Here is a 24187-nt window from a genome sequence, read left to right as displayed (position 1 = left end):
TGTTTTGGGGAAGGTTTTTGTACTTAATGCTACTTCATAGTGTTACGGGGAGAGGAAGACGGAGTACCCAGGCGCAGAGAGGAGAGGAGGCAGGAGGTTGCAGGGGAACGGGGCTTTAATAATAACAAATGACTACAAACCAAAATCCACTGCTTAGCAGGCTAGAAACTCGAAATTTGAAAATACACAACGCTCGAAACCAGGGAACAGCACAATATGGACCAGCACAGGAGGAAGGGAAAGACAAGACTTAAATACATACAAGGGAACAAGACACAGGTGCAAACACTCAGGACTGATGGGGAAAGGTAAAACTTGAGCCAACAACAACAAAACAGGAAATGCTACAAAATAAAACAGGAAGTAACTCAAACAGGCCCGAACACAACTAGAACATAAAGGCAAAGAACCTAAAACCGTGACACATAGAGGACAACTTTGTGCAAAAAATATACAAATTAAGCTAAGTTTGCCACAAAAAGGCATTAGAAACAGGAAATAGTTTAGCTACAGCTCTGTTTGCAGATAAAAGGTGAAAACATGATAAAAAAAACTATTGTGGGTCAGGAAATCTTTTACATTTTTACCAAAACGTATTTCACAAAATCACATAACGTTAAATGTTCCTTTTCAGATTAAATGAGTTTGTATCATGACTGCGCACAGAAACATGTATAATGTTTTGGTTTATTTTTTTTTAATATGTTTTAAAAAAAGCCTAAAAACTGTGCAACATTTTTAAAATAATGCATGGATCCTCCTCATATTCTTAGTGGAACTTTTGTGGAAAAATAGGAATAGAAATTGTGTTGTTGTAAAAATAAGTAAAATTTTGGTTAACGTTTATATCAAGATATACACTCATAGTATGGTTTCTGAAGATGTGTTTTAATTCATGAAGATTTGTAAAGAAGAGCTGCAAGTTTAAGATGGGGCCAGAACATCAGATTCAACTTGCTCCTGCTGAATTCCTCCACAATATTCATTACTGTTTTCTAAAAGGGCAGAATCTGATCACATTTTCCGTGAAACTGATGTCCAGCGTGTCCTTACACAGACACATGACCTTCCGCATCCGCTGCACAGTGTACGCATGTGCGTAAGTCATGACCGCCTGACGCAGCGTGGTAACGCATTGATTTATCTGGGCGCTGCTGCATGCTGGAGTAAGTAGCAATCTGCATATGGATTATGCTGAGGGGCTCTCGGCCTGACTTTTGAGGGATTTCAGCACCGGAGCTGTCCCGCGCCGACGGACGCCGCTGCCGCGTGATGCTGCGCCCGCGCCGCTGACATCCTCCCTCTCTCCGCCTCTCTGAGCGCATCTCTGTCCGTCCCTCCTCTTCTCTGCCTCCTCGCTGCTCTCCTCCACACGCACAAAACGCTCTGTCATGGCGTCTTCCAACCATGTTACCCCCACCAACTGTAGCTGGTGGCCCATCTCAGCCACGGATGAAGACGGCAAAGTCGCAGACGGAGAGGAGAGCGAGGAAGTCCCGGCGGAGCCCAAGCCCTTTAACAAAGACAGGCTGGTTCTGTACCACTGGACGCAGTCTTTCGCCTCCCAGAAGGTAAAAACAGCACACACAACAGAACATGAACGTGAACATGGCTCTCTGAGCGTGCTCCTCTCTGCGTTTGTGGCGTGACCGACGCGTGTGTGCATCCGCAGCTTGCAGAACACGCAGAACCCCGCAGCGGAGGGAGAACGTGCAGCCGCGGCTAAATCATGAATCAGCGCGTCAGATCATCCGATTGCAGCTTCCATTCACACGGTTTTCGGGTCTTCTTGCAGCTGCAACCTTTGCGCTCCGACACACGACGTCCTGAATAATTCATTCCAACAGTGTTGAAAACAAAAGCAGAGGCCATCTCTCCTGCACACTCCAGCTACATCACACTGTAGCTGCTCTTTCTTTCTCTGAATTTGACCTGAAATGTGAAAACACTTGATTGAACAACAGGAAGCCAAAAACTGCTTTCTCATGACTCTCGACCTCCACTGAAGCATCGGTTTGAGAGATCTGTTCAGCTGTGACCCCTTTAAGAGCACCTCCATCCTCTTGGGTTGGAACTTAGTGCTCTTACTTTGCAGAGATTTTATAAAATGAGGTTCATATGACGCCTTGACATGAAGAAAAAGGTTTTATTTCATATGAAAGGATTAAAGATATTTCTGTGGTTGAATCATCAGTTATAAATGAGAGAAAACGCTGAAGCGGAAGACACAGAGAAGCTGAAACCATCTTCAACAAAATACACATTTTTTCAAGGTGTCATTAGTAATTCAGAAAAACCCACAATTTTGTACTTCTTATTGAGGACAAAACAAAGTTTGAGCGGACATTTTTGTAACATCAACTCATCCATTTTTCTGTTCAAACAGATCTATCGTCTATGTAAATGCATTTATGTTAAACTTACAATGAGGAAGTTAAATTTTCAGCTTGTCTTTTTTTTTTAAAGTTTACTCTCTATTTCCATCCCTGTCGAGCTCATTCATGATTCCAAGCTGCCTTTAGCTGCATTTCCTCTGCACAGTCTTTTGATGAACTGGTGACCCGGAGTCCTGGGTGCACCCGTCTCTCACTCCGTGACAGCCAGGAGATAGACTCTGTCAACCTGAACAGGATCAAACGGGCAAAGACAGAGGCTGGTTATAAAGCACCTTCAACGGCAGAGTTTGAATCCTGCAGAGAAGATAATGATCAGAGTTTAAAAACAGGAACGGTTGATCCGTTTTTGTTTAATCTAACAGATTTGTTGAGATTTGAATGAGGTTGAAATTCTTCCTGGGTGAGTCTGTGTCTGCAGAATCGTTCATTCTGGAGTTCCTTCTGTGGTATAGAAGTTAGGACATCTGCTGCTTTGATTAAGTCTCTGGTGATACCTGCAAATGTATGCACAGCATATCTACCAAAGGCCTAATGACAGATGGATTTTTGTTAGACTTTTGACTTTTTGTAGTGTATCCATGAAGTGGGATGGCATGTTAAATCACACAAAACTAAAATTCATGTGAATTGCTGTAAAAACTGTACATTTTAGAGTTCCTTCTCTTGTATCGGACAAAGTAACCAGAATGTGTTTAATGTAAGATTAGTTAGATTAGAATAAATGGATAAAAGCGAAAGAAAACATTTTTGAGTTTGTCTTGGCTTCGATGCCTGTGGTTAATGTATATTTTGACTTACCTGAACAGTTTAAGATTGCAAAAGAAACGTTTTTACCCAAAAATCCACAGATTTTTTCCCGAAATGACTGGACATGTTTAAATGTGATGACAGTCAATCCAACACACACATGTATCTCATAGTGCTGAGTAAAGGAAGTGAGGTGTACACAGGATCCTCTCTCCTCTCCTTATTGTGCTGATTCTCAGTCTTAGGTCTGCACGGATTGCTGGCTCGGTGCCACTCCAGTCTGAGCTGCTGAGTGTCACTCATCAGAGAGTAAACACCAAGCTGAGTGTCACGATCATCGCTCCGATTGGGAGCTGGAGTGACTCCACCATCATGTGCCTACTGATCCTGACTTTAGAGGGTTTTTATTTTTAGACTTTTGTTTCACTACCTCATCCAGTGCTGCATGGAGAACATCCCCATTAGATGGAATTCAAGGAAAATATGCAGCAAGTTGTGTTTTGATATTTAAGATATTTTCCACCTTTTATGAATAAATTCTGGTTTCTAAGAAAAGTATCATTAAGTCTGTGAAATAATACTTGAGCACTGTGCCACACACACAGAAATGGGGAATAACAAGTTATATTTATTAGATTGATCTGGACCAAACTGAACTAATTTGAATTATCTAAATTAATTTGGATAATAACAATGATTAATATAAGGTTATGCTTGGTTTGATGTCATCTTTGCTGCTTTTTTTGAAAGGAATATAATCTTGAGAGAACCTTAGTTGTGAATTTTATTTAGTACACTGAATTAATCAGAACAAATTTAGAATATAAATCAGGTTTAATCAAAGTGATACACAGTATTTGAGCAGTTCTTGCTGCAGTTACTTCTCCACTGCTAAGTATTTACTGGAGGTCTTCTGTATGACTTTTACAAAGAATGGCATTGTTATGAGGTAACACTAATCTTACCTTGGAAAAACTGTCTTTCAGACCGGTCTCTTGGCACCCAGCTGTGATAATACTTAGAAAATAGTTTTTCTGTCGAGTTTTAATCATGTTTACAAACAGAGTCAATGCAATTAATGCAGTGAGGAGAAGAGTCAGACTATGGAGGTCCAGGTTGCTCTAATAGCACTTTTAGCTGGTTTGTATAGTTGGGTCTAAAGTATCCATTGACTGAGTGACTCCTCCCCCCAGGCGTTCCAAACAGGAAGTACCTGCTGGCTCCAAGAAGCCAGAGTCCCATAGACTTCTGTAGAGAAACAAACAGCTATTACTCAGTCATTCTATTTGTCAGAATAACCACTCTTGGTCCGACACCTTTTTCTAGCGTGTTCTTGATCAAAAATGTTCTTTTTCACTATATTTTTTCTGTAGTTCAAGATATTCAAGTTATAAACTGACCAATCCGATGCCTCAAAAGTATGTGGTCTTGTTCAAAATGTCTGACAGATTCTCCAGATGCCGCTTTCAAGTGGTAGGGATGTGTACTTCCAACAAACTCACTCCTAATTGGTGAGAGTGGTTGCCACAGAAACTTTAATTCAGACCGACTCAGACCAATTCCTGCTTATTGACGTCTAGTTCCAACATGGCGGCAGTCATGTCACAAAAAAATGGCAACTGAATTGACTTAATTTAGTAGGAGCTGTCTCACTCATTCCGTCGATCCAGTTCTCATAAAGTCAATGGTTGTATCACATCGTTCTCTCCTCAACAAAGGTTTTGGTTGAAATAATTTTTGGGACTATCAATAACATGATTACAGTGATCACTAAAGCAGGAATGTGGGCAGGAACCAAGTCCTGCTGGAAAATAAAACCACCATCCGCTGGTCTGTGGTAAAGAAACATGGAGTGCTCTAAAACTTTCAGGAAAACTGCTGTGCTCACCTTGGAGAGGATAAAACATTTTCAATCAATACCAGCAGAGGACATGGCTCACCAAACCACCATCAAAGAATTTTATGTGGAGCCTCAAGCAGCTTGGAGTCTGTCCTACTTTATGCCTACCTTCTCTGAAACTTGGCTTTTAAAATAATATTGTGCTTTTATTTCAGGAATAGCTTAAGTCCATGTCCTGCAACCGTTAATGGGATGCACCTGTATAGCTTTGACTGCTGCTGCTCTCCACTTTAATTTCTGAAAGAGTTTCATTTCAAAATTCTCTTAATTCGTATTCGCCTTTGCTGGTCTTTTTTTTTGTTTTATACCAATTTCTGGTAACCCTTGTGCTATCCTAGGCACTTTACCATTAGAAGTTGGGTCATCTAGACCCACTAGACAGTGCTCTGAACCTTTTTTCTTCAATGATTTGTGATCTTCACTGGTGTCCATGGATTACATGAAATCTTTCCACCTTTATCCACCTTTGTCATGGTAGGGAGAACACGTCAATGTAAGGATGGGGTCATCAAAAATAGCACTTAATGTGCTTTGGCACAGCGCCTTGTGAAAATCCGGCTTCTTTAGCAATCACCTTTAGGTTTTTACCCTCTATGTTTAGAATATCAGGCTCTGCTGTGTTCATTGTTTGGTTGACGGATCCAAACCTTTTAAAGGACTTCCATCATACTTTTATTAGCCCCTTCTGAGTGAACCACATCCATATAAATATAATAATAGAAAAATATTTTTAATTAAATATGATTTATTTTTACAGTTCATTTTGATAATCAAAAGTTAGACAATTCAATCTCTGAGGCTCCGCCTTTCACTGCTTGTGGGTGCCGCCCATTTCATGATGTCAACCTAGAGTCGGCCTATGCAGCGTGTCTGGATTTCTGACATGAAAACAAACAACATCCAAACTTTTGCAAAGGTGGATGTGCATAAAAAAGGAAAGCGTTTAGCCGGTCACCGCTAGCTCCATGGAGAAAGTGTGTGTTAGTCTGGGGTGGTGCTGGCAGCGCAGACTCTTCCTGGAAGGGGCGGGTCCTGACTTATATATATTTATATATATTTTATATATATTTTGTGGGTTGGGAGGGGCTGGTGCTCAGAGTGCAGGTTTTTAGAGGAATGCTCAGAAATGCATGAATGGATCAAAATACCACTTTCGGTTGGGTAGAGTGGGGAGTTTACATTATAATACACACAATAGCTAAATAAAGTTGATCTTGCTTGATATAGGCACTAAAATCCCAGATACCTTTACAGGTGTTTTGAAACCAGTATTTGATTAGAGTTTTTGAAATACTCACATTTTCTGAGAAACAAGTGTTGGGTTTTCATTAACTGTCAGCTATGATCATAAAAACTGATAATAAAAAATGTGAGTCTCTCTGTAATGAATCTATAAAACATTTACATTTGTCTTTTTGAACTGAATTACTGAAATAAGTCAACTTTTTCAGTATTTGAATTCACTGAGATGCATCTTTGCACTGAGAGCTGTTGTTTTGCTGCACCCGGTGCCTCCTCATCCTCCTGTACTGCCTGTCATGTATATCCCAGCACACCTATACTGTGAGCGATGCATTGTGCACAGGACAATAGAGGTGGATGAAGCTGGACCGCCTGAAGTAACAGCACATTTATGGTCGGCTGCACCGATCGATGCTGCTCTGGTTGCCTCACACTGCGCAGGTTTACATCTTCAGTAGGGAGGCTGGAACGCTACTTTCTGTCAGTAAGAAGGCCAGCCTGTCATAAACACAACAAGCTGTCATGAAAAGATATTTTGTCAATTTTCCTGCTGTGGGTCCGTTTGTGAATTATGAAGTGAGAAGCAGCTTTCTTCTGAAGCAGCAAATACTGAATGACATCAGAATGATTCTAAGGAACATCATTTTGTAGCCGCTGTGGCCACATAGACCCTGTTTTTTGTTGAGGTCTGCGGAATGTCTCAAAAATGATCAGTGATCACAGTTTCACTTTTAGTCTCAGTGTAAAAGTTACATCAACTCTAAAATGATGATATTTTTTTTCCTCTGCTGTTTTCACCATCTTGAAAAATGCTTCTTATTTTGTAAGTGCAGCAGCTCATTTTCAAGAGATGAGAAGAAAAAAAATCCTCCAAACTGAGGTGTTGCACTTTTTAAACCCAGAACATTGAAAAACACCTCAACGACAGAGTTCAAAATGATTATTTTTTTGGAATATGATCCCTTTTCTCTGACGGTGTTTCCGTAAATGTACAATAATCTGCAACCTTTCTTTCCCTATAGTAAGCTCCAGGTTTTCATGTTTGTGTTTGCAGGACGTTTTCATAAGCTAAGTTGTTAAATGGTGACCTCCTATTTTTTCTATCGATGGTGGATTCAGTGACATGTTGTAAATTGAATGTCTTTTTGTGGGATACGCTTGTAGACGTAAGCATTAAACAAACAAACAAAACAAACTAAAGAGTTACCCTCTCATTGTTCTTGTTATGTTACATTGACTTTATAAATGGTGATGCAAAAACCCAGAGCCTTTGTCTTATCTTCTATGAGGTAAAGTCAATGCATCTGCATTTGAAGTGGACAGTTTGTGGGGAAAACAACCCAGCAAACTGTCTGAAAATCCTCAAGTAAACCTGTGTTTGTGGGTTAGTGACGCACAAATTCACTGGAGAACCGGAAACGTTACTGTGAATTTGATATTTTCTGAGAAGATGCAGCTACATAGTAGAAAATTATATAAATCAAAAGGAAAAAGGTGAAAAAAGTTAACGTTTAAAGAAAACAAAATGAAAGGGAAATATTAGACTGTAAGCTGAAATAAATTAAATTTACTGTACCTTTGAGGAAATGTCATCCCATTCCAGTAAAATGTCCATAAACATGTTATTATTGACAGATTTAGATAACACTGAAATTGAGAGGAAAAGCATGTTGAAGTGTGGTCTCGACTAATGAAGTGCATTTATAAAAAGCCAAATGGGCATAGAATGTATGAGGATCTCCATGTGAAATAATAGATACATCAAAACAAAGCACAAAGTGTGCATGCACATTTGTGGAATAACAAGAAAAGAGTTTTTAAAACTGCAAAGTGCTTCTACATTTTGGACCCTCTGTATGTTGAAACATGTCCTCCAAAAATACATACATATAAATATGCATATTGTTATTAAAAAAAAAAGATATGAAGTCCTTGGGACATAGATAAGTTTCTGCTTCTGTGAGATAAAGCGATCTGAACATAACACACCCAGAACCAACAGTAAGGAGAAACTGTCACAGTTTTAAAACCATATTTCTGTTGTGGACTCCTCTGAGAGACTGCATTCTCCTTTACTGTAAAATGTCAAACAAGATGAGCTTATTTCTTCCAAGCAGCTGAAACTCTTGGCTTCATTTCATAGAGTGACTGATATAATTATATAACAAACCCTAGTTGCAGCAGGGACTGCAATATTTGTAGTCATCCTTGTAGGACACCTCAGCAAAAAGACGTTGCAAACCAGAGTTCCTTCAGAAATCCCGGGTTTGTTGAAGTATCACTTTTTGGTTGTAAAGTCATTCATTGTAACCAGGTTGCTGCGTGCAAAACCGGACATGCACAACATTCTCTCTGAGTGAGGTTTTCCAGTAAATCGGAGAGTGTGCATGTTTTTGAAGCCACCTGTAAAGTTGCTCGTGTTTTCTGCTTCCAGGTACGTCTGGTCATCAGTGAGAAGGGTTTGGTCTGCGATGAGAGGGATGTGAGTTTGCCGCTGCAGGAGCACAAGGAACCCTGGTTCATGAGGTTGAACCTGGGGGAGGAGGTGCCAGTCTTCCTCCACGGAGACAACATCATCAGTGACTACAACCAGATCATAGATTACTTGGAGAAGACCTTTGTGGGAGGTAAACAGACTGCGATTGAAAACAGACTTTTATTAGTCCAAATAAATGGGCCATCATCAACTCTTCCTCCAACAATTCGAAAACCAGCTCAGTGGCTGAGTGGAAGATTGTCCATCCTGAAGCTGAGGGGGTCATGGGGTCAAATCCACGGTCAAACCCAAAGACTCTGAAAAGCGGACCCAGCAGTCAGCAATAAGGGGCTGGATTGGAGGGGTTAAACCACCAAATTAGTCCCTAGTGGGAATGGGTCAGGTGCAGGGTGTACCTGGGATAGGCTCCAGCAGCTCTGTGACCCCAAATGGTTTCAACGGGTTTAGAAGATAAACAGACAGACTACAATCCTTGCTCAAAAAGAAACAGACTGGTCCACACATTAGCTGAACATGGGTTACAAATAAAATGAGTTCCACCATTGATCAATTTATGTGAAAGGTGTTTTTATAACCAGATACAATTGTTTTTTAATGTAAAAATGAACAAATATTCAGTTAAATCACTAATCAATTCTTAAGCTTGTAAATCATTTCAGTATTTTGGCTGCCAAAATTATTTAACAAAGGAAAAACATTTCTAAATATAATTTTAAATACCCAAACATCCACTGTAGTGTTATTTAAACATCAAGTTATTCTATTGGCTTCAATGGAAAAGTCAAAATGACTTGATACAAATATGGTTTGAGTTTGGCTTAGGTCTCATGTAATTTTGGTAGAACCACAAAGGATAAAGTAGTAAAACGGATGTTTAAATGCTTCAAATCATTCTAACTTCATGCTTGTTGGATTATAAAAGAAGGTCAAACCCTGTGCTCATGTGACCCAATGTTTTGTTACTCTTTGAAAACAATTTTTCAGCTTCAAGGTCGTCTCGATCTCTGCCAGACACGATTCGATTAAACCCCAACTTTTCTGAAAACACTCCCATCAGTTGTTGGATAACTCCCAGAAAGTTTATGTGATGTGTGTGCTGAACTGCAAGGCAAAAGATGGCGGCTCAACTCAATGACACCTCAAAACGGGAGAAAATTGACCCTTTGCGGGTCTTCTATAAACACTGTGATTTTGTGATATTTTCATCCAGCTGGTAGGAATCCCTTTATCTTACAGCACAAAAAAATGCAAGGAAACAAATTTATAAATTGATCAGCATGAGTCAGCAATGCTCTAATCTGCAAAAGAAAAGAGTTTAGGCTAATGTTTAATGCTAGTTATTCTGTACCTGCAGACATTGGGATGTCGTAGGACATCCAAACATACTACGCTTGTCTAATTTCCTAAATTCTAACATCCAGGCTGCAAGCAAGGAGTACACACTTATAACCTGAACAAGCTCTAGTGTGTGCTCTAGAGTGTGCAGGGTTCGAGGGGTTAAAAAAAGGAAAATATCCGTACGACATGCCTGCTTTTCAGTATGTGTTCATTACGACCTGTTGTCTGCTGCACACCTGTAGAAAAAAATGCGTTTGAACATTTTTTCTCTATAGGGTCACTGAGCGGTCTGCCACCTTGGTATTTTCTCTGAGCCACCTGCATGCCTCAAACAGGGTTTTTCACTCACAGACTGCCTGTATCCACCCGTAAGGGCAGTTATGACTAAGGCATTCATTTCTCATTCTGCCTGGTCAGAATATACAACACACAACATGTCATATCAATTACAGGACATGACTTGCCAAAAGTTAAACAATGCAGCTTTCAATTCTTCTTTGGATTAACTGGTGGGGACATGTTAGTTTTTGCTAATTCAGAAATAAACTTGTAACTGTGGGTGAGCCTTCTCAGGCCATATTTACAACACTCCTTGGGGACCCTCACTTCTCTTGGGCGGCCACTGCCTTTCATTCTCCTGGACCAACAGTGGGCTGGGTGGGTGGCTGCCTGGAGCATGGGTCGGGTGGCTTATGCCTGGGGTTGAGTAGGGCAGATGCTCAGAACTCCTGGGTGGTGGTGGGCTGCTCGTCTGGGGCTGGGCCCTGCGTTGGGCCCCCTGTGGCGGTGGGGGTGGGGGGGGGGGTATTCTTCTGGTTGCACTCTCTGTCCCCCTATGCCTCCCTGCTCTCTGGCATTGGGGGCCCCTGTGGCGGTCCTGATGGCCATGACCTGGGTGGCGGACGTGATTGCCGTTTCATCTCTGTCTGCTGCAGAGCAGGTGTCGGGGGGTCCTGGCTGCTGCTACTGCTGCGGTCTTGGTGTGGGGATGACTGGGCAATCTCCCTCTTTCTTCTCACTTTCCATCATCCACTTTAGAAGAACAGAAACACTTGCTCGAGCACATGTGTTATCTCACCTTTGCACAAATAGTTTGCGTGATGGAATGAAATGTTTCACAAGTGTTGGTCTGAATGCATTAGAATGCGTGTTTGAACATTAGCTGAATTATGTCCACGTTTACCTGTTTGTTATGTGAATATTTTTGAAGCCAACAGGTATGTTTGTAACTTTTGAGTGTGTGTGGACAGGGCCCGCCCCTTTTAGACTTATTATACATCTTGACACCTGACAGTAATGATTATAAACATCCAGCAATTTGATGCTTTATGATGCTTAAGGATTTTACCCCCTCCCCTTCTATAATTGCCCCTCCCCCCTAACATCCCTCTCTCTTCTTCCCTCCTCTTCTTTTCTGTCCGGTCCTACAAAAGACGGTTACAAATATAATGAATATAAATAAAGTTTAATCTAAATTACAAAAGGGGTTTATTCAAATATACATCTGGTTTGTCAGAAGATTCATAACCCCTGTTGTTAAAATAAAATATGTCCAACACAAGAGGCTTTCAGCTCTCATCTGTTTGATCAGCTGTTGGACAGTAACAAAAAAAAGAAATCTTTAATGTTCCACTCCGATCACTTTGAATCTATTGTAAAATTCCCAGTGGTCTTTTAAATATGGTTGCGCCGTTTTTAGCCAAAATAAAAAAATGTGTCCTTTTCTAGGATATTTTCTAGGAGTTCGCTTGCACTCCTTTTCCAGCATCCTTTTGTTTACATGCTCTCCGGCTAGCTTACAGCTCCTCGCACCTCCAAGCCAACAATACTGGTGCAGCAAAAATGGCAAGCAATATTAGAGCTGTCCAGCCTGACAGCTTTGAGCTAGATGTAGGCTCGGACGAGGAAAACAAAGACGTACAGTAAATGATCTACAAGTGGACGCATCAGAATGGAGCGGAGCAGGGAGCTTGTGAGCCTCTGAATGTAGTTTGTACATAAAACATACGAGCTTTGTCAAATAGCATTTTTGCGTCGGCTAATGATTTGCCACAATTTGAATAAATAAATGAATAAATAAATAATCAGAAATGCAGTTTTATGCTTTTTTTTCTTTATATGTGTCCTCCATCATCAGAAAAAGCCACCAGAACATGTTTAAACACAAAAAACACCATATTCATTGGTGTGGGTCTTAAAAAATCATCTCTTTTGATCGATTATACAACTCATTTAGTAGAGTTACCAGAATGGAATAAAACTGAAAAAAATGCAAACAATTTATATTTCTGCTTTATTGGTGGTTTGTCTTGCATTCAATGTGTTGCGCCTTAAGATAGACTGAGTATTAATTTCACACCCTATAAATACACTGATGTAAACATTTAAAGCTTTAATAAAGTCTTTCAAAGATTTATGTTTCGATTTTCTGCAAAGCTGCTGCTGACTTATTTCTCTTTGCATCACAACTGCAGCTTGACAAGCTGCCACTCTTAAAAGAGATGTTTTGTCACAAAAGATGAAACTCCTTTGTCTAACACACACAGACTCACACAAAGCTACAAGCCTGTTGATTTCCACCAGACCGAATCTTTGGCTGTTACACTGTTTCTGTTTATTAGCTGTATCGTTGCCATTAATCGACTCTAATGGATCCGCATGTGCAGCTCTGCTTAGCCAGCAGATACTTAACACTGCTCTGTGCAGACAGACACGCTCCCACCCGCTGTAATGATATCCTTTCTTCTTTTTAATGACACAAAGAATGAGACCTCGGCATTAATGCTGAAACCCTGTTTGTGCACGTCTGCAGACGAAGAGACAAATAAAGATTTTTGTTGCAAAAGTTGCAAAAGGCACGAGTCACTGCAACAAAGACACAATGCACTCTGCAACTTATGGCTGAAATAAATCACATCAAACTTTGACAGTTTTCATGCACAAAGTTTGGAGAACAAACACTGTTTTGGAATATAATAAAAGTCATGCATTCATCTATAAAAAAATCAAACTTGTGGACACTCATACTGATACGGAGCACACATATGCTTCTGCAAAAACATAATTTCTGAGCTCTGGTGTCCAAAATGAAGGTTGAACCTCCTAAATCCTTCCCCTAGATGTTATTTCTTTAAGTTTGCAGCTAGCTAAAGAAAGGTATGATTGAGAAAAACACAACTTCTACCACTTCAGATCATTAGAGAATTGCAAATTTGGTCATGTCATTTATGACAAACCACCAGCGACTGTTGTGCAGCTGTGGACTTTTGCTGTATTTCCGAGCTGCAGAAACCTTCAGCTCAGATCTGTCAGAGTGGGGAAGCTGAAGTAAAGCTGGGAGAAGCTGAAGACCATCTGTCGTCCTGATAGGGGGCGCGTCAATGTGCACAGTGCTGTGAAAACGCCGCAACAATGTCGCTGCAGCAACGTCACCGAGAGGATCTCTGATGAGACCAGAGAAAAAAAGGAAAGCTCCCAGAGCCATGCAGAGAGCCAAACTGCTGATGTTTGAGCTAATAATGATCTGATATGATACATTTAATACATAAAATGTTATAATACTGAGTCTGCGTAAAAATTAACTACCGGTAATGAAGATGAACTAGACAATCTCTTTAAAGATGTGACGCATAAACTGTCAGATAATGAGTCAGACTGAAGGGTAAATAAAGATGGGTTGCAGTAGCTGCACTGTTACGTCCTGTGGTACTGTTAGTGGACACATTACGCAACATGCGAGAAGCCCCAGATCCAGAAGGGCCTGAGGGACCGTGGTCATGCTGTGGCTCAGTTAGTGGTCCTATGTCCAGAGCAGAGAGCTCAGTAATGAAATGAGGAAAACGGAATCTGACCTCAGGCATTGATGTTTCGATTGGGTTGCTTTTGCTATGAGTTGGTTTGCAGGTGAAATCCTTAGCAGTTTGTGTTTCGTTGGATTTTTTACACATTTATTTCAAATTATTCAAAAATGGGATTACATTTCCGTGAATAAGTTTCCATGTTGTTTTTGTGGAATAATAAATGTTTAGTTTTAGTAATGCAGAATAACCAAAGAAAAGTCTCAAGTTCACATTTTATCTCTTATACTTCTTTTGCAAAAGGTACTTTTTTACTGGTTAATTACATTTAATGTGCTGACATATCATACCACTCCAATCATCTTTTAACCTGTCTTGTTTTCTAGGACATTGTTTTCTGTAGTAGTTCATAAAAAATCACTTCTGAGTTGTGGGCGGGACCATTGTCGTGGGAGCAGCCCAGTAGTTTAAACGAGAGGAGATAAAAGCATGGATGATCAGCTCAAGGTCAGATCTGGTTAACATTGTCTTCAGTTTAGCCACATTCCTACGGTAATAAAAACAGTTTTTGACCAAGAGCTTCGAGTGAGAGTCAAGAGACATAGCTTTGTCAAACCAGACACCAAGATTCCTGAGACTGGGCTGGACAGAAGAGCTCAGTAAACAAGGTGTCTTTTGATGGAGGGAATTTTGTCACCAGAAGCAAAAATTATTGTCTCTGTCTTATTAGGGTTCAGGAGTAAATGGTAGTCATTTAACCAAACTCTAATGCTGGCTAAGCAGTCTAGCAGCCACGATAGATTTGTGTAATTTTCTTTTTCAAGGAAGAAATAAAGTTGAATGTCATCAGCGTAAAGATGATAAGAAATATTTGAAAATTTGCTGATGAGTCTCCCAAGGGGAATCAAGTAGAGAGTGAATAGAATGGGTCCGAATACAGAACCTTGGGGAGCGCCACAAGACAGGATTTTTGCTTCTGAAGATAGAGAGTCGACACAGACCTTATGAGATCTACCACTGAAATAGGAGACAAACCAGCTTAGGACAGAACCAGATAAACCGTGGTTGTTATGAAGACGTTTGATCATGACTTCATGGTTTACAGTATCAAATGCAGATTTCAGGTTTAAAAGAATGACAACAGTGTATTGACCAGAATCTGCCGAGCATTCATGCGCACATCGTTGGAAACTTTTAAAAGAGCTGTTTCAGTTGAGTGGTTCTTTTTAAAGCCAGAATGGAAAACGTCACAAATGTTGTTGTGTTCTAAGAATGACCTTAGTTGCTCCCCTGCAACCTTCTCCAAGATCTTAGCTGTAAAAGGAAGTTTTGAAATGGGACGGAAATTATTTGGATCAGAGTGGTCCAAGTTAGGATTTTTAAGCACAGGATTTATCATAGCGTGCTTCAGAACGGAAGGAACAGATCCAGACGTTAAGGAGAGATTTATAAGGTCAACCACGGCAGCACCAATACACTCAAACACTTTGAGAAAAATGGGAGTGGGAATTATATTAAGAGGGCAAGATGAGGGCTTGATCTTATTGAGCAGAGAATGGATGTCTTCCACTGTGACTGGAGAAAAATTAGACCAGGTCTGATACAAATGTGCTTTGAATGTGGCTGAGGTCTCATGTAATTTTGGTAGAACCCTCAAAGGATAGAGTAGTAAAAAGGATGTTTGAATGCGTCAAAGCATTCTAACTTCATGCTGGTTGGATTATAAAAGAAGGTCAAACCCTGTGGTCATGTGACCCAATGTTTTGTTACTCTGAAAACAAATTTTCAGCTTCAGTTTGCTAGAGAGCATTTGGATGATCCAGAAGAGGGTTGGGAGAATGTCCTATGGTCAGATGAAACCAAAACTGAACTTTTAGGTAAGAACTTTCAAGGTCCTGAAGTGGCCTAGCTAATCTCCAGATCTCAACCCCATAGAAAGTAGGGAGTTAAAAGTCTGTGTTGCCCATCGACAGCCCTAAAACATCACTGCTCTAGAGGAGATCTGCATGGAGGAATGGGCCAAAATACCAGCAACAGATTGTGAAAACGTTATCAAGACTCACAGAAAACGTTTGACTGCTGTCATTGTTAACAAAGGGTTATAACAAAGTATTGAGTTGAACTTTTGTCTAAATACTTATTTCCCACCATAATTTACAAATAAATTATTTGAAATCAGACAAGGTGATTTATATTTTTTTGTGTCTTTTTGACTTTTTGCCGCACTGAATGTGATCATGTTCTTTGTGGATAACCAGGGACTCTTTAAAAACCTACTAAGCAGAAAGCCTGTCCTAGAAAATGAGTTTTTTGATTGTGGCTAAATAGGGCATAATCATAATCAAAAGGCTCAGGGAGCACTTTTACAAAAGATCAAAAGATGATCGGAGTGCATAAAACCAACAGAAGCCATTAACCATCCCCCTATTTATTCAACAATAAACAGCAAAAAGTCACTCCCTGTCTCAAAATTAAAGTATGTTGCTTTTTTTTTTCTTAAAGGCACTTTCAATTGTTTTTATTAACTCCTGCCACAAGCCCCAGTTTTGAAACGGATCCAACAAGCAGCTGGCAGACCTTTTTTTAAATGAAGTTAAGTTTGCATTTTCTGGTGACACCTGTCTCTGGAGGTTCATTGGACGTTCAGGTCGGTGTTTCTATCCTGACACTGACCGCTCAGCTTTCTGGAGGTCAGCCATGAGCCTCTCCGGCCTTCTCAAACCTCTCTGCTGACCAGTCTTATTAAAAACCAGTCCAGCGTTCAGTTAACGAGAAAACTCAACAGTCTGACAATTTGCTGGGTTTTACTTGCAATCTCTGCATACAGGTAAGCTCTCACACATTAGGAAATAATAAAAAATAAAATAATAAGAAAGTATTAACTTTAAATGACTGAAGATGAGCAACACTTGGCAAAATAAGTCAGGAACTGTATTGTTTGGTTTAGTTTTGTATTTGATCCTGAAGTACATCTAATGGGTTGAATGCTTTATAGCATCTTTCTTTCTTTCTGTCTTTCTTTCCGTGTTTCTTTCTTTACTATAGTATCTTCCACCATTCTTTGGTGCTTAACTGCTTCTACAATTTTTCAGCTATTTTAACCATTCAACTATTAAAATGTTTTGCTCTTTCAGCTTTTTCCATGACTTTTGGTCCTTCAAATCCTTGAACTTTTCGAGATTTTCCAGGATTTTTGCCTTCATTGAAATACATGGGGAATCCTTGGTGCAGAAGCTTACTGGTTCGATACCCGGTGCTGGCATTTTTCACAAAAATATCTTTTTTGTTATTTCTGTTTGCCAATTATTACCCTTTAAGTTTCATTTTCATTCAACAAAATAGCATTCAACCCTGCTTTTTCTTCTGGAAATGCAGATCCTTCTAGTTTAATTTGTTGTTTCTCTGGATTGTTTGAAGAAATCCCATTTCTACATCAGTCAATGTTGTTTTTTCTTAGATTTTCTGTTCTGCTTTAAGTTTGTTGATTCATCTGGTCCTTGTTTGTTAGTCTGGGTAAAAAACAGCTGTTGTGTGTCTATAAAAATGTAAAATCTGAACAAAGTCTTTATATACAGTCTGCTGGGATGTTGTTTTGACTGAAGTAATTGGAGCTTGTAAGAAACCATGATGTGGTTCCTTGTTGAGTCAAACTGATTCCAGTTTCCTTTTTGTAGCACCCTCAAAGAGGAAGTGCCCTTATTTTAAAAATATGTTTCACCTTGTGATTTTTTTATTCAGGTCTTTCTTCTGCTTCATTTTGTAGGGTCCACAACAATAGAAGTGATTATTGTTTCTGCAGGAAGACCAAAGAGAATGTTAAAATGAACGAAGTCATGAAGGTAGCTGGTGTCAGAGGACGCAGAAGACAGGGGTTAGATGGAGGAAGCTGATGCTCTGTGGCGACCCCTGCACAGAAAAACCAAAAGGAAAAGAAGATTGTTTCTGTTTCTGTTCTAAATCAGTTGTAGGGTAGAGTTAGAGTTATGCTCTGTTCATTGCTGAGAGCAGCTTAACACACATTTTGGAAGTAAAAACAACAAAAACAAATGAAAAGTAACCCAACAATTTTGTAGCTTATTGCTTGGTGAAATAATCTGTTTCCAAAAAAAGCTGCTTTAGGTTTTAACGTTTCAGAAAGACAGAGCTGCTGTCTGCTGGCTTGGACAGAGTCTCTTCCGTGACTGAAGTCACATTTTTAATAATACAAAACCAGATGCCCATTTGTGGGTGCGGCAAAAACCACAGAGTTGTGCGTCTGTATTCTGGTCTCAGAAGGTTATCTTTGGGCTGGACGGGCAGCTTTAAATGAGGAAGTGACACCAGCACACTTCTCACAGCGTCTATCATCTCTGAGAGAGAGATACACTTCAAAGGAAACACAATCGTTCTTAACGTGTCCAATTAGCGCTTTAGCTGAGCAGCAGCAGGGAAACAGAGCAGAGCAGGTCAGCAGGGGATTAATGCTACAGGATTTTGACGAGGCCTCATTAACCTGTTTATTATGAACATGCAGTTTGTTTTAATGGATTAGATTTTGCTCGAAGAGCCTTTTTGCCACAGTCTTTTGCAGAGCCTTGGTTCTGTGAGGTGTTAGTCTGTGCTCCAGCAGTAGATGATGCTCTCTGTCCTGGATACCACCATGCTGGGCGAACAGCAGCTGAGGCAGGAGTGTGTTTTTGGTAGCTTGGTGACAGTTGTTTGGAGACGTCAAAGCTGCTGGAAGTGTATAAAAACAGCTGAACATGCGTGTTCAGCAGGACTTTTGTTGTCGTCCGAATGACGGTTTCATGTTTTTCTACACGCAGACACGGTGGCTCAGCTGATCCCTGATCCGGACTCGCCTCTCCATGAGCGTGTGCAGCAGTACCGGCAGCTCCTGGACAGCCTGCCCATGGACGCGTACACGCACGGCTGCATCCTCCATCCAGAGCTCACCACAGACTCTATGATCCCAAAGTACGCCACCGCTGAAATACGTAGTAAGTGACGCCTGCTCACAGTGATGAACGTGCACAACCCTGCGTGCAGCATGGAAGGAGAAGCTGCATTTTGGATGGCGGGTTTGAGATTGGACTGTTGGTACAAACTGTACACTGTAAAAAGAGGCTCCTTATAAATAAGTCAAAAGTCTCACCTTATTGGCAGATTTTAATTAAATATGCAAAAAGATCTGCCAATGGGGTAAGAAAAATGGTCTTACAAGAATTCTTAGAAAAAAATTCTAGTCACTAATGCAGTGTTTTTCAATATTTTTTGAGCCACAGCACACTTTAACCTTGACAAAAATCCTGCGGCACACCAGCATCCAAAAAAATAAAAAAAAAGGAGAAACTCATAGTCTGTATTGATCTTCAGCCCCTACGCAATCTCACATGCATTTTTGTGATAATTGTGGCAGAAAAAGCTGGAAGCTGCAGCTGTTTTTTCTAAAAGATGTCATAAAAGTTAAGTTAAAATATTTAAAAACTGTTTGATGTGTGTTTGTTATGGTTTCAAGACGTTTAACAAGGACGACTCATTGTGCGCTGAGACGCTGTCACTTTAACCCAATGCATCATGGGAGATGTAGTGCGAACAGCCGCCGAACACAGACAAACTAGCGTCTCGGAGCTTCATTGTTTTGTTCACTTTTTCCACGGTCTGATACCGGATTCTGTGGAAAGCTACACCGCTAAAGACGAGCTTTAGCTGGTATTTTTGTTAGAACTGAAAGACTTTACGAGCTAAATCGGAACAAGGAAGACTTTAACCACTTCTGATTGGTCAGACTGATGACATACGATTAAGCCTCCGAGAATGATTGGTGGAGACAGTTAACGGGGCGGGACTTCTCCTAATATAGCTGTAGCTGCGGCTAAATAGCGTTACTGTCATTCTTATCAAAATGTATTTTATAGAATCAGATAAACACAAAGAAAAAAGTATTTTACGATCTTTCATATTCCTAACTACTCAGTGTTTTAACAGGGTTTGTTTTGATGAACATAGAGCTGATATCCTGGAGATGGAAAATGTTTTTAGATCAGGTAAATGAAGGTAATTTCCCACGGCACACCTGACCATCTTCCATGGCACACTAGTGTGCCGCAGCACACAGGTTGAAAAACACTGATCTAAGACATGTTATCTAAAAACTATGATTATTTTGCTATTGAAATACTTTCTTAAGATTATTTTTCTCGCAATACAATTTTCCTAAAAACACTGGGCTTTTTACTTTCTTAAAATTCAGTTTTTGCAATGAATGGTAGGTAAAAAAGTTTAGTTCATGTTTTGAAAAGACATTTGAACAGTTGCTCCGATCTGTTCATCAGAAGAACTTTACCTACAGATTAATTACACCTTTTTATTTGCAACATATTTATAACATTTATCCAAACTGTTGTGCAAAAAACAAACAAACCTCAAGGCCCCACTTCTAGCATCAGAATTCACAGCAGTAAATTGTGATGCTGAATAGCAAAAAACACTGCAAATAGGACATTCCTGTAGTTAGTGTGACAAACACATTGGCTTTTTTATTCAGACCGTGATCATAAGCAGAAATGTTGCTGTTTGCTGCAACATTATTCTTAAAAATCCAACTCTTTATTTCAAATCAGTGCAAGTCTGCTGATCTGTTTCAAGCAGAGATAACTCTGAGATTAAACCAGCCTTTTTGCTTACCATATACAAAACAAAAAAAAACATTTAAAGACTTCTGGAGGTTAGGGGAGGGAATCATAGACGAGGTAAAAACAAGCAAATCTTGTGAAATCCCTATTTCAGAAAGAAGAATGTAGAAGCCAAGAAAAAGTGTCTGGATTCCAGGAAGCAAGTGTAAGGATCGTTATTAGAAATTTAAAAAAAGTCTACATCTGCACTGAAATCTTTTAGACACATTAACAAATACACACAAGATCATTTATCATCATTTAAGGTAAATAAATACATGTTTTTGTAAAGCACATTGTACACTTAGATGTCACAAAGTCCTTCACCACCTCAGAAAAAACAAACACACAAAAAACCAAAAAGGCTGTTACGTTGAGTGGTAGACTACAAACTCAGACAGAAACGTAGAGCAACAATCATCTGGCAGGGAAATCGAGAAAGGCTCAGGCTTTTAAAGACAGTGATGAGACGAGGATCAGGTGTGCAATGTAGAGAGGCACCAGGGAAAAGGTCAGCCGGGCCCCCCTGCTCCACACTGCTCATAACAAATGCTCAAGTATATAATGAAAACATGTGTGATAATAACTGGGTAAATGACAACTATTAGCAAACAGTTTCATTATTGTAGGAGACATTTGAACTTGTTTTAGGTGTCAAACCCACAGTAGTGTTTTCCGTGACTCAGCATTATGCGCTTGCACACTTCTTGATCATTAAAAAATACATTTCTATAAAACATATATTTCAAGAAATGTTGTTTGAAAACGTTATCATGTGAATCTGTTATAATCATGCAAACCCACAGGCCGGTTCACACATTTCAAATGTAAAGCTGTTGGTCTTTTTACAGCATTTTACACACGATCCAATTAATGTGCACAAAAACAGAGAAACTGTAAACTAAACACCTTCATTCCAGCTGACATCACTGAACATTTCAGTAAATGCAGAACTCCACACAAGAACAGGTTTATTTCTTCAAAGAAATCCTGATAGGTTTGGGAAAAATTCAACCTGATTAGCATTGAACCCTTTCCTCCATCCTTAAAAAAACCAAAATCACTGCTGTTCTTGAACCTTGTAGAGGTCATGCTGAACATTAATTACTCAGCATTGAACACAGAAATTAAACTATTTATTTAACTAGTCTGGATGAAAAATGTTCTCCAGTGATGGACTAGAAGATAAAATGAGACAAAGAATTGAAAAAAAAAAAGAAATTAAAATAAAAAAAGTCATTGCTGACATCTTTTCAAAGTGTCATCCACATATTTTTGTGTCTTCAAATTAAACATTTGAAGCACAACTCTAATGCAAAGTCTTATCTACATAAATGATTCAATAGTCCAGGGAGCGATACTTACAGAAAACATTTTACATCTGGAAGCTTTAAGTCCTACTCCAATCGTCTTTTGATCTTTTGTATAAGCGTTCCCAGTGCTCTTTAGTTATTATTATGCCATTTTTAGGTAAACTCAAAAAGGCTGTGTTGTTTTCTGGGACATAGTTTCTGCAGAGCAGCAGCAGTTCATTAGAAATTCACCTCTGAGTTGTGGGCGGAACTATTGGGACGGAGCAACCCCGCCCCCCTTCCCCCCTCTGTTGTTAAGCCCTCAGAGCAGGGAGCTTGTGGCCTTCCCAGCAGATTTTCTACGACACAAATACAATCTTTTTCAAATGGCATTTTTTCGTCTGCTCCTGATTCACAGCAGTTTGAACAAAGAAATACTCAGAGATGCAATTTTAAGCTTACCGTAATTTTCTTAATATGTGTCTTCCATCATGAGAAAAACACCACAAGGTTCATGTTAAAAACAGGATTTTCATCAGAGTATGTCTTTAAACTATGAATTTATATTTTAACAGAATAATAATAGAATATATTTCTCATATAAACCCCTTATTCAGTACAAATGATTTTTTTAGTGATTTTTTTTACTATTTTTGAAATACTTTTGAAGGAAAGTTTGTAATCAGATTACAGGATTCCTGTTCTTGGTTGTGTTGGTGTTGTTTATCTGCAGCATCAAGACAAGCTTCACACCCTGGTGCAACTTTGAATATGAGTTTTGGCTTTTTCACAATATGTATGGAGGAGTAAAACACACAAACCACGTCACTCTGTGTGTGTGTGTGTGTGTCAGGGCACTTGGTAAATGCTGCAACGGAACTGATGAAGTTGGACCATGAGGAGCCTCAGCTGACAGAACCGTACCTCTCCAAGCAGAAGAAGTTAATGGTGAGTTTCAGCCAGTGTTGGATTTGTTGGACTTTTTAATAACACAGGAGTCAGTAGAGGATAGCTTTCTTCTGAAACCTGCCTCTAGTGGTCTTTGGAGGAACTGCAACATTTGGCACTTCCTGGTTTGGGAATAGAAAGCAGCAGCTTCTTCCAATTCATTAACAGTCTGACTTTGACACACAACTTTTATGTTGTTGTGGCTGCAACAAACATTTCATGCCCTTATACATGTTTATTTAAAAAAAGAAAAAATGTATTCAGGTCTAAGAGATTCACCTTTGTGTTTTCTGCGTTTTCTGTCTGGGGTGGCAGTAAATTCATTGCTCTTGAAATTCTGCACCTCTGCATAAATCACAAACCACATTTTTTGCAGCTTCTGCTGTTTTAATGTTTTGTCTTTGCTTGTTTTAAGAGGTTTGTGCAAAGATTCACAAAGACTTCTTCCTCTCTGAGTACTGCCTATCTCTCAGCTGGATCGTTACAAACGATTGTTGTCCCTCTGTGCTACAAAAACTACAATAACCTGATGCCTTAAAAAAGTGCTTTTGTAAATTTACTCCAGAAAAAAACTATTTTTGTGATTTTCTTTAATTTAGACAGAAGTAAAGCCTATAACAGAGGAACTAAGTACCGTGGTAAATCTTGGAGCTCTTCTCAGTTGATCTCCTGATTTTTTTTGGGCAGGCCAAAATTTTGGACCACGATAACGTGAACTACCTGAAGAAGATTCTAGGAGAGTTGGCCATGGTTCTTGATCAAGTGGAGGCGGAGCTGGAGAAGAGGAAACTGGAGTATCAAGGTCAGCGTCCTAAAAGCGTCCGTAAGCCTGCAGTGTGCCGTTTTTACCTTACGAATCCACATTTGTGTTGCAGGTCAGAAGTGCGAGTTGTGGCTTTGTGGACCTGAATTTACACTAGCTGATATCTGCCTTGGAGCCTTACTGCACAGGCTCAAGTTTTTGGGACTTTCTAAGAAATACTGGGAGGACGGCAGCCGACCCAACCTGCAGTCCTTCTTTGTGCGCGTGCAGAAACGCTATGCTTTCCGAAAGGTCTTGGGTGACATCCACACCACCCTCCTGTCGGCGGTCCTCCCTAACGCCTTCCGGATGGTAAAAAAGAAGCCTCCGTCCTTCTTCGGAGCCTCTTTTCTCATGGGCTCGCTGGGCGGGATGGGCTACTTTGCCTACTGGTATTTAAAAAAGAAATACATGTAGTGAATGCCCACTTCTTGCGTTAAATGTCTGTGTATTTGTGTGATGTTTCAACTTTTCTGTACTGTTTTATGACTGCAGGAAAACATACAAATATATATAGAGAACACTAAATATAACCTGGGTGAACAAAGAAATATTAAAACATTCCACAGTAAGAA

The 24187-nt window shown here is 39.9% G+C and overlaps 1 protein-coding gene across 1 annotated transcript; it reads left to right on the top strand.

Moving 5' to 3' along the window:
• Positions 1 to 552: 552 nt before the first annotated feature.
• gdap1l1 (ganglioside induced differentiation associated protein 1 like 1) lies at positions 553 to 24187 on the top strand. Its single transcript, XM_004071012.4, has 6 exons — positions 553 to 1571; positions 8720 to 8912; positions 18723 to 18896; positions 22716 to 22810; positions 23498 to 23612; positions 23686 to 24187. Exons 1-6 carry the CDS (start codon positions 1392 to 1394, stop codon positions 24027 to 24029), a joined length of 1101 nt encoding a protein of 366 aa, XP_004071060.1. The 5' UTR covers positions 553 to 1391; the 3' UTR covers positions 24030 to 24187.

Source organism: Oryzias latipes, chromosome 7 (genome assembly GCF_002234675.1).
Source record: "Oryzias latipes chromosome 7, ASM223467v1".
Lineage (NCBI taxonomy): Eukaryota > Metazoa > Chordata > Actinopteri > Beloniformes > Adrianichthyidae > Oryzias > Oryzias latipes.
This window is presented reverse-complemented; position numbering and strand designations above follow the sequence as displayed.

Excerpts from the sequence above, each read along its gene's own strand:
- gdap1l1 (XM_004071012.4), top strand. The coding sequence starts at position 1,392 with ATGGCGTCTTCCAACCATGTTACCCCCACCAACTGTAGCTGGTGGCCC. Across the intron at positions 22,811-23,497 it reads CCAAGCAGAAGAAGTTAATG|GCCAAAATTTTGGACCACGA; the intron begins GTGAGTTTCAGC and ends TTTTTTGGGCAG. Across the intron at positions 23,613-23,685 it reads GAGGAAACTGGAGTATCAAG|GTCAGAAGTGCGAGTTGTGG; the intron begins GTCAGCGTCCTA and ends TTTGTGTTGCAG.